Consider the following 14,530-nt stretch of genomic DNA (forward strand, 5'->3'; position numbering starts at 1 on the left):
TATATACATTTTTTCGCATTTGTTGATATCGTTTGGCACTCAAGGAACGACAAAGAAATACGAAAAAGAGATATTAAACTCAATTATGATTTTCTTAATATTGTTCATAAAACAACGGAATTTCACGCGAGTTAAACATATTTGTATTGTTATTGTTTTAATATTTGAACGCGTGTTTATACTAAAAATCATTAATACTTATCTCGGAAATACATTTCTTTATACGTTTTAAGGAAGAACGGTTCAAAGAAATCAACTGCATCACCTGAACATTACGTTAATATGCACTTCATGGCTTATGAGAACCGGGCAATGCAAACGAGTGTGTAACACGAGCATGAACATCAGACTGTGATCTCCTTTTAGAGTGTTGAGAACGCAGTGTCATAACAACCATGAATTAACACAGCCACAGCCACATATTTCTGCTGATGCCACGCATCAAAGAAGTACTTTGTTATCCATTTCTTCGCTCACGCCTTTTCACGGAACTGGGAATCGAAACAAATACCGATGATTCAAGTACGGTGGTTACAATCGGTGCTGCATAGGCTCCCAATATTATCGTTTAACAAACAAACCTTTATTGCCTCCACTTTCTGAAGATTTTACCGATTACAAAACTAATAGAATCAGAAAGCAAACAAATAAGCATATGTATTTTTATGTATAAGCCTAGTACAATTCAATCATGAAACTTAGAAAAGACCATGCGTGTTAAAATTGATATAATAATGACATGCTGTAAAAATAAAAGATGACCAAAGGATCGGTAATATGATTTCACGGACGCCATTGTAAACCATCTGATTTAGATGTCATTAGCATTGCAAACAGTGGATTTGTGATGAGAAAATGAAGAAAAGTAACATAAAAACTGTCTCAAAATATACATGTGTAACAAGACGTGTGAGACTTCCAATTTAACGTACAAAAAGATATTAAACAACGTGTGTAAAACTAAACACATTGAGTCAATGTCTTGAGAAGTTTATCGTACGCTGCCTTTTTTATTTACCCCCGTTCACAAATAGACGCCGCTTCTACTACGATCAAAGCGTGGCCGAAAACGTGGCCGATCGCAGGAGAAACGTAGTGAAGCCTTCATAAGCGCAGTATGATCGCGGTAGAGTCTTTATGATCGGAGAGCTATACGCTTTCGCCACGCTTATTTTGAACATGCTCAAAACAAGCGTAGCGGGATGGTGGCCAACAAGAATCGGTGTAAAGTCGTAAAAAGAGCGTTGTAGAAGCATCGTGGAGAGATCTTCATGATCGTAGTAAAAGCGCAGTAAAAGCTCTGCGAAGCGTCGTAGTATGATCTTGAATGTCGCGGCAGTAAACACATTAAAGCGTTTTTACGTAGGGACATCGTAGAACGGTCGAAATGAAGACCATAATTTGCCAGATTAGCCTTTGGCGAGCTTACTAACGAATTTCCTGGACGAGTTTAATAAAATATGGTATGATATGACAACGAGTGTCAGATCTATTTTATCACAAGCTTTTAAATGAGCAAATTAAATAAATATTTACGCAAACATAATGATAAATCCCGAATGTTGTTTACATTTCGTGCCGTCATTTTCGCAAAATAACAAAATGCGATTGGTCAATAAACAAAAACTAAGACAATGAAAACGCTTAAAAATGTTGTATTACACATGTGTAATAAAAAAAATATGCAATGGCTGTATTACATGGGAAACAGGGTATAGCATGTGATAAAACTTAATATTGATAAAATATGTGAAGTTGTTTAGGAGTATTTTATTGATTATTGAACTGGCCGGTCGGAACGCCTATTAGTTCACGTTTCGCTGGTTATCCGATTGCTGTCGGTGAATGCCGGAGTCCTTGGAGCTTTCCGTATCTGCGAATCTACTTCTACGGAAACACGTCCGAAGACAAACGCCAATTGTGATCAAAACTTTAAATAAAGGAAGCAAGAACAGGCTGGGTTTTTTTTCCTTCAAAGGTGATTTTTCGTTTTTTAATTTGTCAATCTTGCCACTGGGGATTTATTCCATGCGAATCAGTACAAAAATATTATTTGATATCAGAGATATCACTTAATTACTATTTTAAAATACACATTCATCATCTGTTTTATTTTTTTATCGAAAGGTCAAGTGTGATGTGTTGACTCTCTTAACTTGATCAATTGGCATGTCATGTGGATGCATATGTATTTAAAATCTTCTGTTTTGCAGTGGTAATCTACAGATACCAATTTATAATTTGCAAGTTGTTTTTCTTCCTCGAATGATAACACAAGCGCGTATAAATACATACAGATTTCAGCACTTGACAGTTATAATTATGTCTCTTTGTTTCAAAGAGGGAAAAAATCAACTTTCGTGTTAACAGAGATTTAACTACCATGTACGAAAACGCTTTCAACCTTTGATATCGAAAATGCTGTATTTTGTTTGTATGATTGGATTTATTATCAGCGGTTTCATTTGCCACACACTTAAGTATTTGACATTTCGTGTAACTGTAAATTAGTTCTCATTTTTGTTCCTTTTAAGTTATTAAAGTATTAAAAATAATGAATCCAAACAGCTTTCCAATAGTGTTGTGGTTAAAATAGATTCTTTTTTTTTCTTATTTTTTTATTCAATATAATACATAAAATGTATACATGTATATGATCATACAACGTAGTGATTGTACAAAGCAATAAAGTTCAGACATGTTATACAAGATATGCTTATATATTATTTTAAAGAGAAAAGAAAAGAACAACAGAAGAATAGTTATGAAAAATGATGAGTTGTGTAAAGTTGGGAAAAAGCATACTGGACTTATGTGTTTTGTTATATATTCACAATGATCTTATAAGATTGAAAAAATATATACAAAAATATTTAAGAAAGATAAAACTAACATTAGAGTGAAATGTATTATTTGGACAAACATTATGGAAATTTAATCCGATTCCATTTTTTTCAAAGATTTGTATTGTGTCATTACTGAGGGCTATTTCTTTCTCAATCTGGATTTTTAGTTTAAGACTATTGACAAAACAATTAAAATTTGGTACTTGTTTTTTGTACTTCATGTTAAAGATAAAATATTTCATCAATATTAGAATAAAATTTACAATATTATAACAGTCTATTGATTTCAACAAGTAAATTCCGAAACTTACAATTAAGAAAGATAGTTTAACGTTTAGTTGCTGTTGTTCAAGAAAAGATACTAATTGATTCCAAATAGACTGGCTGTGTTTGCACTCCCAAAAAAGATGTTCTATAGTTTCGATGTTTTCACCGCAGAAGTCGCACAGATTTGAGTTAGATAATTTGCATTTAAAGAGATATTTATTTGTAGCTATAATTCTATGGATGTATTTATATTGAAAAATTTTCAGTGTGCTTTCAATAGTTGCGTTATATGGCATGGTAAATATGTGTTTCCAATTAAGTTCATGTTCTCCGAAAAGGACTTGCCATTTATTTTGGGTTTTGGAGTTTTCTGTAGGGTTTTTAATTTGTAGTGTGTAAAATATTTTATTCGTTTTGTTTTTTCTTCCAAGTATGTTTTCTACGAATGTTGTTTGAGTACATGGTGTATTATTTGTATTGATTTCAGATTTAATATGTATGGGTATGCTTTTGATAAGTGTGTAGTACTTCAGAAAATTATTTGAAGGTATTCCGTATATGTAGCATATATCATCAAAAGAGTAGAAATCCTTTATTCTGTAGTCATATAATTGGTCGACATATTTAATGCTTCGTTCAAACCAATCTTTATAGAAAAACGTCTTATTGTTTGAAGTTGTGTCTTTTTGTTCCATAAAATAGTTTTACTGCTGGTTTGGGTTTTTAGGTTATGAGTGACATCACTCCGTGCTGATAAAACATCAGACAGAAATATGTTTTCGTTTGCAATTTCATGTAAGATAGTATTGCTGACGCAGCACTGCCGTAACATACAGTATATATAATGTCGAGTAACATACAGGCAAATCGAGACGCCGCATGTTTGTTTATGTCGGTTTTTTACGAAGGAACTAATCGAGAATGCGTGATTGAGTCTTAACATTGTATTGTGTTAATATATATGATGTAGGTGTTATTCCTTTTCTTCATAAGTTTGCGACTTAACAGTCAGGGTTGGAACTCCTGAGGAAGAATGTGTTATCATTTCAGGCAAAAAACAGTGTAATATTTTTAACATAACATGTGGAGACCGATTCATTATGGTGACACAATTTTTATTCGCAAAAACTAACAATGAAAATGGTAACACATGTCCAAAGTGTTTGGTCCAGCGAAACAAACAACTCCTCAACGTATCAGGTGGTAGCTATGATTTCTACATGAACATTTTACTGGAAAGGATTTCCTTTTGGAATTGGTGTTTGTTGTGGCCATTAATCGAACCGACGGCTCCTTTTATCATCAGCATTAAATATATGTGTGTACCAGGTACGTGTAAAACGATATTGTCTGGCTTTATAATACACACGTACGTCAATATTTGTCTACATTATTATTTATCAAGTTGACACCGACTTGAGAATAATTACCAACTTTTGTTTTCAGATATAAGCATTCTTTACGCTTGTGGCGGCCAATCATATGCTCTGAATATCGGCCAACAAATACACATTGTCGAAAGAAGTTATATCAAACATAATTATAAAGTATGCAGTTGTATAATTCAAGGATCGACGGAACTGAAAATTCAAGATTATTTCACACGTTTTGCAAAGACAATTGATGGACCGTATACGCTATCTAACAGTCTCCTGTGGCTTAGTGACGTAGTCTACGACAAGTCAAATAATTCCAACATCCTTCATAGCGATTATGATCATGCGAATGTCTCATTTCTTATGATTATTTTTGATAACAACTTCCGACGCCTTTGGTTGAGTGTAAACGTAAAAGGTAATAATGTGTACGGTTATATGTATAAAGTAATATATATATTAATATTTTTTCTCTTAATTGTTCTGTCTTGATAGTTCATAAGAATGAATGTTCACAGGCAATGATACTAAAATATCGTGCAAAGACTCTGAGTTGTTGACGACCAAACACCCACACTACTGCCAATATATGAAACCGAAATGGGATCATCCACCCTTGCGGTTTCGTCTACCACGGTCACTTACACAGAGACACGGACAAATGCAAGCTCCAAATACAACACTTCAACATTTGGTATGTTTATGTTTTACTTACCAAAGCACAAGTTTTATTCACCGTTAGTTTTTGTATTTGTATTCCGTGATGCCCGTTTGATGGCGTCCGTCGTAATCATTTTCGTTCAAAACTGAAAGCCACATTTTACATGAAATCATCTCTATGATGCTACCCTATTTTAAAATTGTTGGAATTGTTCCGGTCCAGTGAATATATAGATGTTAAGAACAAAAATCTTTGAATAGTTAGCATCTTTAATATCGTTCGAGGAAATCAAATGATACGAATATTTGGTAGGTGACGGTCCTTGGTGGTACTTTGATAAGAAAATTGATGTTATTATTTTCCTGGGTCACATGCTTAAATACGACTAAACGGTTTAATATCGTCACAAGATGTTGGCGTATTATTACACGATGAATGGTAAATGTCTATATCAACCTCATGTAAAACAACTAGCAACTTTATTTATTTCGATAACTTAATATTATATTTGATCAACAAATTCGTAACAATTGTTCTTTTGTTAAGTCGACATAATCGCTGTTCTCAACAATATTTTAATTATACCACTTCGGTCAGTGAAACCAACTCCACGTTTCTAGGAAAGCTGGTTTACCAGTACTACATGTACACACTGTTGCCAGAAACTGACAAATGTCAACTGAATCAGAGGTAGGGAGAACGGGCGTAGAAAGATTTCATGACCAATCCCAAACAAGTTGTACGGTCGGCTCGAACCTGCAAACCTCTGATTTTAGGTTCAGATTTCTACCAACTGGGCTGGGCGGCCAAAAATGTTACTCTCTTTTTTCTTCATTTTCTGGTACCGCAGTATAACATAAGAGTACTGTATTTACAATTGATACGTCAGGGACATTATGAACAAGGTTCTTTTATCAGTCAACAGTACGTGAACAGTTGTAAATCTTGTTTAGTTATTGAAGCCAATTACTAGTATTCCATTTTAGAGGCAGTAGGTGGTGGTTCATCCGTGATTTTATTCGTAACCGGTGGATCGTTTGCCTTCGTCTTCGTGTTAGTAATCACTGGCATAGTAGTCGCTAGACGTAGAAGGTGTGTTTATGATTTCTGCGATAATTGACGATGAATTTTTCGAGGTCGTATTGTATTATTTTAAAATATATTAACCGAAAAGATTATATATATATAAAAAATTAATAACACAATATCCACATTAATATAATTATGATTGAATCAATGTCAGAAGAAAAGAGGCTGATACATCGCCCATTTCACCTGCAAATAATCCCATGCGTTTGAACTCAATGTGTCGATGCAAGATGCTATCGACAGCGATTACGGATGTCAGACCGTAGCACACATACCACGCATCGCAAGGGGTAGCGTAGAGTATGCGGTGCCAATTCCATCAAGCGTATACAGCTATCCCTTCATATATTTCAACAGGTCTGCCTCGGGGTCGATGTCAGAGCAAACTGGCTCATCGAAATCAAAAGTTAAACTCGCAGATGACGAAGAAGGTATTTAAAATCCGTATTTCATCTTACGTCCATTAAATGAACAGGAAATCGGGGCAACGATGGACAATTCATGTACAGATGATATTGTTCGTGGTGCTGAAGGTCAACATAACCTTGAACAATCAATGCACGTCTACAATCGCATCATGCTCGGACGTGGAGAAAATGCGTGTCATAACGAAAACGGTGTAATATGCTCTGATGAGTACTCGCACATTTCGATTGATGGCATCGATGCATCGGGTGATGGGCGGTATTATAATGTCGTCAACATAAATGCAGGTAGATCTGAAGCGACCGGTGATTATTGTCATATCGGACCAAATAATGCTAACTTTAATGCGCATGTGACTTGCGATGATTACAACCATGTTGTGCTGTAATATAGTGTTCCGTACGCAATTCATGTACATGCACGGTCACCACTTTATTCCTTATTTGAAATCAAAGTTCTGACAGTACTGGTGTGACGATGCTTTAGAACAGGATTGATATAAAAGCATCTATTTAAGTGTATCTACATCACCACAATTGTGTATGTGGTAACGAAAATTTTGGGTAGGAAAAAAATTGGGTACGAAAATTTTGGGTACAACAATCATGCCAAAAATAAATTAAGTACGTAAAAAGATTTGGTTACGAAAATAATTTGGGTAGGAAAAAATTGGCTACGAAAAAAAATTTGGTTACGAGCAGCAAAAATTTGGGTACGAAATAAATTGGGTACGAAAAAAATTGAGTACGAAAAATGTAGGGTACGAAAAAAAATGGGGGTACGGGGAAGTAGTTCCCGTGGGGAACTTGATCCTTTCAGCGAAACTGGGAGGCGGGTTACATTCTCGATCAAATATAACAATCAATATCTTTAAAAAGGTATTCGACGTGTATTTTCTGTACCAGTAAACTGTCTGTTACAGTAAAACGTTTGTGGGTTATAACATTACGTTTCAGCATATACATTCAAAACTTGACATGCTCTTTAATTACACCATGCTCTTACATTTCACATGTATATCATACCAAACTTTATATTTCGTTGTTTCCTTTCCTAAGTTAATGATGTTATGTGAACGGACGTGATTTCACAATCTCGTGTGCTAAACATATACTTTTTCTCTTTTGATTATTGTTCTTTTTCTCTTATTCAATAAGCTTAGGCATGTTTGTTCGTTAAGTACGGCAATACTTTCATGATGATTCCCGATCGAAAGTGGGTATGAGCACATAGTCGTAAGAGCACTTGAATACGTGAGTTCGCCCATGAACACATGGTAAGGTTAACTAAATCTCCGCGATATGACCTAATATGTGTTTAAAACAGCAGACAATATCCAACAATCGAATGAATTGTCCAACATAGTATGTGCACTGATGTGGCTCTGTAATTTATGTTTGAAAAGTTTATAAAATATGCAAAATGAGAAAGCACCCAGAAGAGCGAGTATCACAGATATGATACGGCTATTATGCTGTTTATATACCAAAGTCGCTACAACGTTTACAAATGACTGGTTCGAAATAATTCGTTTTCTTTACACTCATGATCGCGTTGAAAGTTAATTATACACGTTTTAATTCGCAATGTATTTACTGAATCACGACAAAGGTAAAATACAGTACAGAAAATGCATTGTTGTTTCATTGATCTATAAACATATAATGGATTGAATATAACTGATTTAAAATTAACGTTTTCAAACTATTATTAAATCTTTTCCCAAAATATGCTGTCCTATTTATAGCTGAGCGTCCTTTACATTTATCAATGATAATCAGCGAGGTATGCCGATTAGAAAAATCGAGCTGTCTCAATCGGACTGGCTCGGTCTTTTACATAGGATGCCATTGTGCAGAGTTTTTTCTATGATATGATAACTTAGACGATGCTTCGCAGCATCGTCAAAAAGTGAGATCAACCTCCAGACACAAAACACGATAAGCGAACTATGCGCCTACTTCCGAGTATTTTCAGAATCGAACGTGTATTTGTTACAAAGTCGTATCGTTTACTTTAATTTTATTTATGTAATTAAGAATAATTTAAACTTCTAGCGCTTTACGGATGATATACCAGATAGTAAATGTCATATTTTAAATCAAACAGTAAACACCAAGCATTATGAAAATTATGAATATACTATAAAGTATTTATAAATATCTTGACATCAATCCAAAGGTAATGCCAAATGAATTTTATTCGTGTCTTTGTGTGGGTTTATAACAAAATGCATGTACATTATCAATTTGTAATATTTGTTCTTACATACATTAACTGTTGATGTTATATTACCATATTGTAAAACATCACGATAACATTTACATGTATTTAATTATTGTGATACTAGGGTTACTCTCAATTGAATAAATCCTGCGTTTTAACTTCATATGTCAGAGTTACGACCTATAACACTTGAAAGTGTCCATAAAAATGTACGTATTAGAAACCTCACCACAATGTTATTCCTGAAAAAACATTTTAACAACTAGGGGAATATTTATTTGATCAAGTTTATCGTTTTTGTCTTGAAACTAACGGCTAATTATTACCGTGTTTGGTTCTCTATCGTATTTTAAATGAAGGGAAACAAAATAAGTGCTTAATATTTGTTGACATTACCTGGCTAGACGAATCCTGCCCAAGTGCGTAAATGTACAGGATTTATTTTTTCTATTTAAGGCGTACGTAGAATAGTATGTTTAATACAACATTTGCCGATGACGGTTTAAATTGTAATGGACTTAGAAAAAAATTGTATTGTAAAATGTCGTGCTACTATATTTGCCACCATGGTTAACACGTTTTACGTAGAATACACGATCATTCTGTCCCATATAACATTTAAATGTACCTACCCACGTGGGAAAATATACCACATGAGTGAAAGTTTTGACAGGGGTATAAATCGGAATATAAATAATATATACTTGTTTTCAGTTATAAGAAGCACCTAATTTAATAGTAATACCATGATTAACCCCGTTGAATCAAGTACTATGAGAGTAGTAAACTTTGAATATGAAAATTAAATAACTGTTCATATTTAAATGTTTTCTTTAAAGACGCATGATTAAGCGTCCTAACTGTTATTCAAAAGGAAACATTTAATATTCGACTCATGAACGCCATAATGTTCTTTACAACTTTGGACTTTCAGTTACAGGACGGTTCGCCGTAATTCTGTACGCGTCCCAATAATGCCCATACCACTCATTTGCGCATTTGCTATGTTAAAAAAGCGTCACAACTGCGTCTATATTGCGTTCCTGAAAAATCTGTCAAACATGACATGTATATTGATTCTTTTGTATTATAAAAGGAGACAAACCCACAAAATGGCTACGAACTTAAATTGAAACAATAAACATACGACTTAAAGAATATGTTTTTCAACGTTCAATTGTTTTAACTGCTATCAGTTACCTCAAAAGCATTTACACTATACGTCCTCTCCCAACTTGTAACAAGTTTTACACAATAAACCATCATTCGTTGCGGAATTCCGACACAAAACATGATATTGTGTCACAAAACTGGAGATTATGAATCATGAAATTAATAATTATTTATTTGCAAACCCTAATTTTGGTCACAATCATCAGAGGAATGGCTCGGAAAGCATGATGCTTTGATGAGTACTATTATACCGTCTCTGTGATCCAGTTCTTTTCGCTTACAAGCCATGAAGTCGAAGGTTGAGGTGGAGACAAAAAGCTCGTCCTGCCAGCAACTAGGGTGCCGATTGTATTCGTGCCATTTGCCCTGCATTAAATATCTGAATCGGAAGTTAAGGTGCTCATCTGTCACGATTGTCTCATAGGTAAACGCGGTTTGACCATTGATCGCGAGGAGTGACAATCACAACTTAAATAATATTATAAAATAAACTGCAGCTACATATTAATCATCAGAAAAATATTGCTAAATTCGTTATTACACGAGTGTGTGAACATCTTTTTAAACTACCTGTACGAATGATAGCTGATAAAAAAGGTAGTCGCAAACATACATTAAAAATAAAGTGAAAATGTCTGTTGTTCACTTATGCTAAAAAATGCTCTCTTTGATAATTTCGTTTTAAAACGAAATTGCTCCTTTAAAACTGATCGTTTTTTTAAGCTTTGATATTAGATATTACATGTATATCCAAAGCTTCTGTTCAAAGTGTCTTATTATGATGAAATTTAAGTGATTTTTGTACTCACTTTATTTGCTAACATAAAGTTAACGTTCAAATCATCTTCACATGTTTTCCTTCTCAAAAAATAAAGCATGTGTAAATATATTGAGGGTGTTCACCTGGAAGATTTTGAGCCCAGGATAAGCGTCACACCTCTTAAAACTGAAAGCATGTCAAATTCATTTTAAAAGATAAACATTTAACATCAGTTGAACTTGAGAATTGTATCGGAATAATGTTTATTTTGGTTTTTGGTTTTGCTGGATTTCTGGTCACCGGTAAGTATGATCTCTTAACAAAACTGATAGCACTGTATATAAAGTTTAGTTCGAAGACTGCTTTTACTATCCATTTATTTTACAGTTTACAGCTCCAATGTCTTCAAATCAACCGATGACTGTGTGACTTTGTCGAAGCATTGTAAGACTTACACTATAAATTGCAAAGTTGGATTCATGATTGTTACACGTATACTGTTTGAAACCACGAGCAATAGCAAAAGCCAATGTACGGACTGTTTGGGAACTTTTCGCAGCCAAACTAATGACATAACCAATGGTATATATGGTGGATACATCAATGATATACTCCAGACATGTTCCTTTCAACAATCGTGTATATTGCGGCATTACGAAATGGATCCACTAAAAATCGGTGTTCGATTCAAGTGCATTTTAGGTACACATTTTAACTCACAACGCGATCGTTAGCGGTCATTTCGCTGTGTATTGTACCCAAAGCATCTCAATACACGTGATTTTAAATGTATATACACTTTTGTATGATTTATAATTTTGTACTTATATATTCAAATAGCATGTATTAATGTTTCAGGACAAATCATCACAGATCCTTGTGGAGTTAACGTTTATGTACTTAACAGCGATGACCTACATCATATTGTTATGATGCGTTCATCAGAGAACGGAACATGCAGATGTGTGATCAATGGATCGACAGAACTGACTGTTCAAGACTTCTTCACAAACTTTTGTCATGGCAAAATTGCCGCTTGTCATGTTTCAAACAGTGTATTAATGTTGGATAATTTAGTGTTCAATAAACTTAATAGTACAAACATCATTTATTGCGGCAATTCATATGGGGATATTTCGAATATCACCCTCCATTTCGACGAGATCTTTCAACGTCTTTTGTTGAGTATTAACGTAACAGGTAACATATTTAATATGGAGTATGCGTTTTAAAAAGTATATGAGCTGTATTTTGGATTTGCTAACTTATCAAATGGCACCGTTAATATTGTTTTGAAAACTAATGTTTAAAGAAACATAGATACAGGAAAGCTAGAAATCGATTTAGTTGAAAGGTCAATACTTGCTTTACACTCTGCAAACAAACATAGAAAAAGTCGCCATAGTTATACTATCATAGGGGACCCAATGGCGTTGCGTTTATTAATTTTATAATTCGATACGTCTGTAATAAATATCAGTTGAAGGTAAGCATTAATGAAAATTAATGTCAACAGGAAAGAATCACGCATATTGTTTTAAGCAAGCCATGTTTTTTTCACCAAGATATCCGTTTGTGACCGTTTCATGCATGGTTGGCTCAATATTTGATTTTTATGAACATGCTTTGATATGATTATTATGCTGATTTTAAAATATTACGCAGAGAATTGAACACGTATGTGGTGCACAGGTTCGGATTCAATCACACATAGTACGACAATATAATTTGTGACTAGCGCTGAACCATCAACTTCAGCAAATTCTTCCACAACGCTTGCTGGTCCGGATCTTATCATAAATGCAACCACCATTTATAATAATGCAACCGACGCAAGTGGTACCTCTGTTGCGACTAACACCGAACCGACATCACAGTCAGTGCTACACTCGACTTCAAATGGAAAATATCCCGCATCATCCGGTTATCGGAACACAACCTATGGTACGTTTTCGTATTTATTTATCTTTAAATCACGTAACAGATTCTTAAATATCTAAATATACAATACATTATTCTGCTCTGAGCAAAACAATCAAATAAATTCCTCCATGCATTGTGACGTCAACTAGAAACCAAATTCCATAGCGTTTTACAAACGAATGTTAATGTAATATGTTCGCAGAGAAAGCAAAGACGAGTTTATCGGTCATCGTGTACGTTGCATCTGCATCATCTTTTGTCGTCGCCGCATTGATTGTTGTTGGTAGTATATTAGTCATCAGGTATAAACGGTGAGTTCAGATTCAAGCACGAGCAAGTTCCTTTCTTTTAAAAATCGCCGCGATTTGTATAATTTTTCTTCAGTTCGTTTGACTATTCGCACATTTAAATAATTGCTTCTAATTACGTGTACTTCAATTACAAGCAAACTCCGGATTTTTATTTTAGAATAAACAGGACATTAAAATCGACCAAAGTAACTGCAAATAACGTTAACAGAGTAAGACGGCGTTCGCGTAGTGAATACATAGCTATGCAAGGCAATGTCGATAACGACCACGATTGTCAGACATTGCCCCACAGACCTCACATCACAAAGGGGAGCGTGAAATATGCAGTTGCTGTACCACCAGGCACGTACAACTACGCGCTCACACAATACGACAGAGATGCCTCGCAAAAGTTCAGGTCGAAGGTAGAGGAATACGGTCGACGGTCCTTGTTCATATGAAAGAGGCATTCGTGGTGCTGAGGTTGATACGTTCACGGAACAATCAATGCATGTCTACAATCACATAATGTTCGGAGCAAGTGCGGATGATCACGACAGTGGCTTGATATGCAATGATGAGTACTCGCATATTTCGATTGATGACGCCAATGCGTTGAGAAAATATATTAGCAAAATAAATGCAATTAGATCTGAACAGGCCGATGATTATAGTCAAGTCGGACCAAATGATGCTAACATGCATGTACATGTGCCTCGAGATGATTACAACCATATTCTTTTGTAACATTAATACGTGAGCAACTCCCTGCATTCATCTTAAATATGATTGGAATAGCATTTTGCTGAAAATTCCTTGTTCGGAAAAAAGTGACGTCAATCGAGTGATTGATTGCTCTAGTTTTATCGTTTTTATACACAAAATATTAGCATATGAATCTACAAGTCAATGTTCCCATATAAATATTAAGACTCAATAAGCTAATTTTACACCTACAGTTTTACAAGAATGTAGTAATTTACTAAGCTTGGAGATTAAAATGAACAGACTAAGTACATATGTACATGTAGTATTTCGTATTTGCTCATTTTGTAACATTGTTGTAATGCTACGTTATATATGTTTAACTCGTTTTTCAATTCATTTGATAATATTAGACTACCCATTAAAAAACCATACATTGTATATCAATTTGTCATATTTATTACTCTCAGCACTAGAAGTGTCTCTTTAAAATTTATTAAAGGAAACTCTACCGCAAATTCAAATCTATTGTTTCATTAAACAAATATTTGAACAGCTATGACAAATACATTGTTAAATTATCAAACATGTGAACAATTACGGGGATTTTTAATAAAAGTCATCCCAACATAGGTTTAAACCCAACTATTTTTACAAAACATTTTTCTTCGTCAAACTACTCAGGAACATTCGGATTAAGAAAACGAAATCATTATCAAGTATATGTTGAAAGACTAGAAATACTTTCCCCATACCCCAATCAAGTGCATTTATAGATCTATAAACAA

The 14,530-nt window shown here is 34.3% G+C and overlaps 1 protein-coding gene across 2 annotated transcripts; it reads left to right on the forward strand.

Annotated features, from left to right (window-relative positions):
• Nucleotides 1-2,334: 2,334 nt before the first annotated feature.
• LOC127846454 (uncharacterized) lies at nucleotides 2,335-14,183 on the forward strand. Of its 2 annotated transcripts, XM_052377700.1 has the most exons (10): nucleotides 2,335-2,480; nucleotides 4,560-4,907; nucleotides 5,008-5,183; nucleotides 6,137-6,242; nucleotides 6,597-6,670; nucleotides 11,212-11,526; nucleotides 11,683-12,024; nucleotides 12,583-12,768; nucleotides 12,950-13,058; nucleotides 13,216-14,183. In XM_052377700.1, exons 3-10 carry the CDS (start codon nucleotides 5,090-5,092, stop codon nucleotides 13,496-13,498), a joined length of 1,509 nt encoding a protein of 502 aa, XP_052233660.1. In that variant the 5' UTR covers nucleotides 2,335-2,480; nucleotides 4,560-4,907; nucleotides 5,008-5,089; the 3' UTR covers nucleotides 13,499-14,183. The 2 variants fall into 2 exon arrangements, with proteins under 2 accessions (XP_052233660.1, XP_052233661.1); XM_052377701.1 differs by lacking the exon at nucleotides 2,335-2,480 and having other exon boundaries at nucleotides 3,149-4,907.
• The last annotated feature ends 347 nt before the right edge of the window (nucleotides 14,184-14,530 follow it).

Source organism: Dreissena polymorpha, chromosome 9 (genome assembly GCF_020536995.1).
Source record: "Dreissena polymorpha isolate Duluth1 chromosome 9, UMN_Dpol_1.0, whole genome shotgun sequence".
Classification (NCBI taxonomy): domain Eukaryota; kingdom Metazoa; phylum Mollusca; class Bivalvia; order Myida; family Dreissenidae; genus Dreissena; species Dreissena polymorpha.

Bases quoted from the DNA above. Each gene is read 5' to 3' on its own strand.
- LOC127846454 (XM_052377700.1), top strand. From the start codon at position 5,090: ATGGGATCATCCACCCTTGCGGTTTCGTCTACCACGGTCACTTACACA. The intron at 11,527-11,682 runs GTACACATTTTA...TTAATGTTTCAG, and splicing joins TCGATTCAAGTGCATTTTAG to GACAAATCATCACAGATCCT. The intron at 12,769-12,949 runs GTACGTTTTCGT...ATATGTTCGCAG, and splicing joins TTATCGGAACACAACCTATG to AGAAAGCAAAGACGAGTTTA.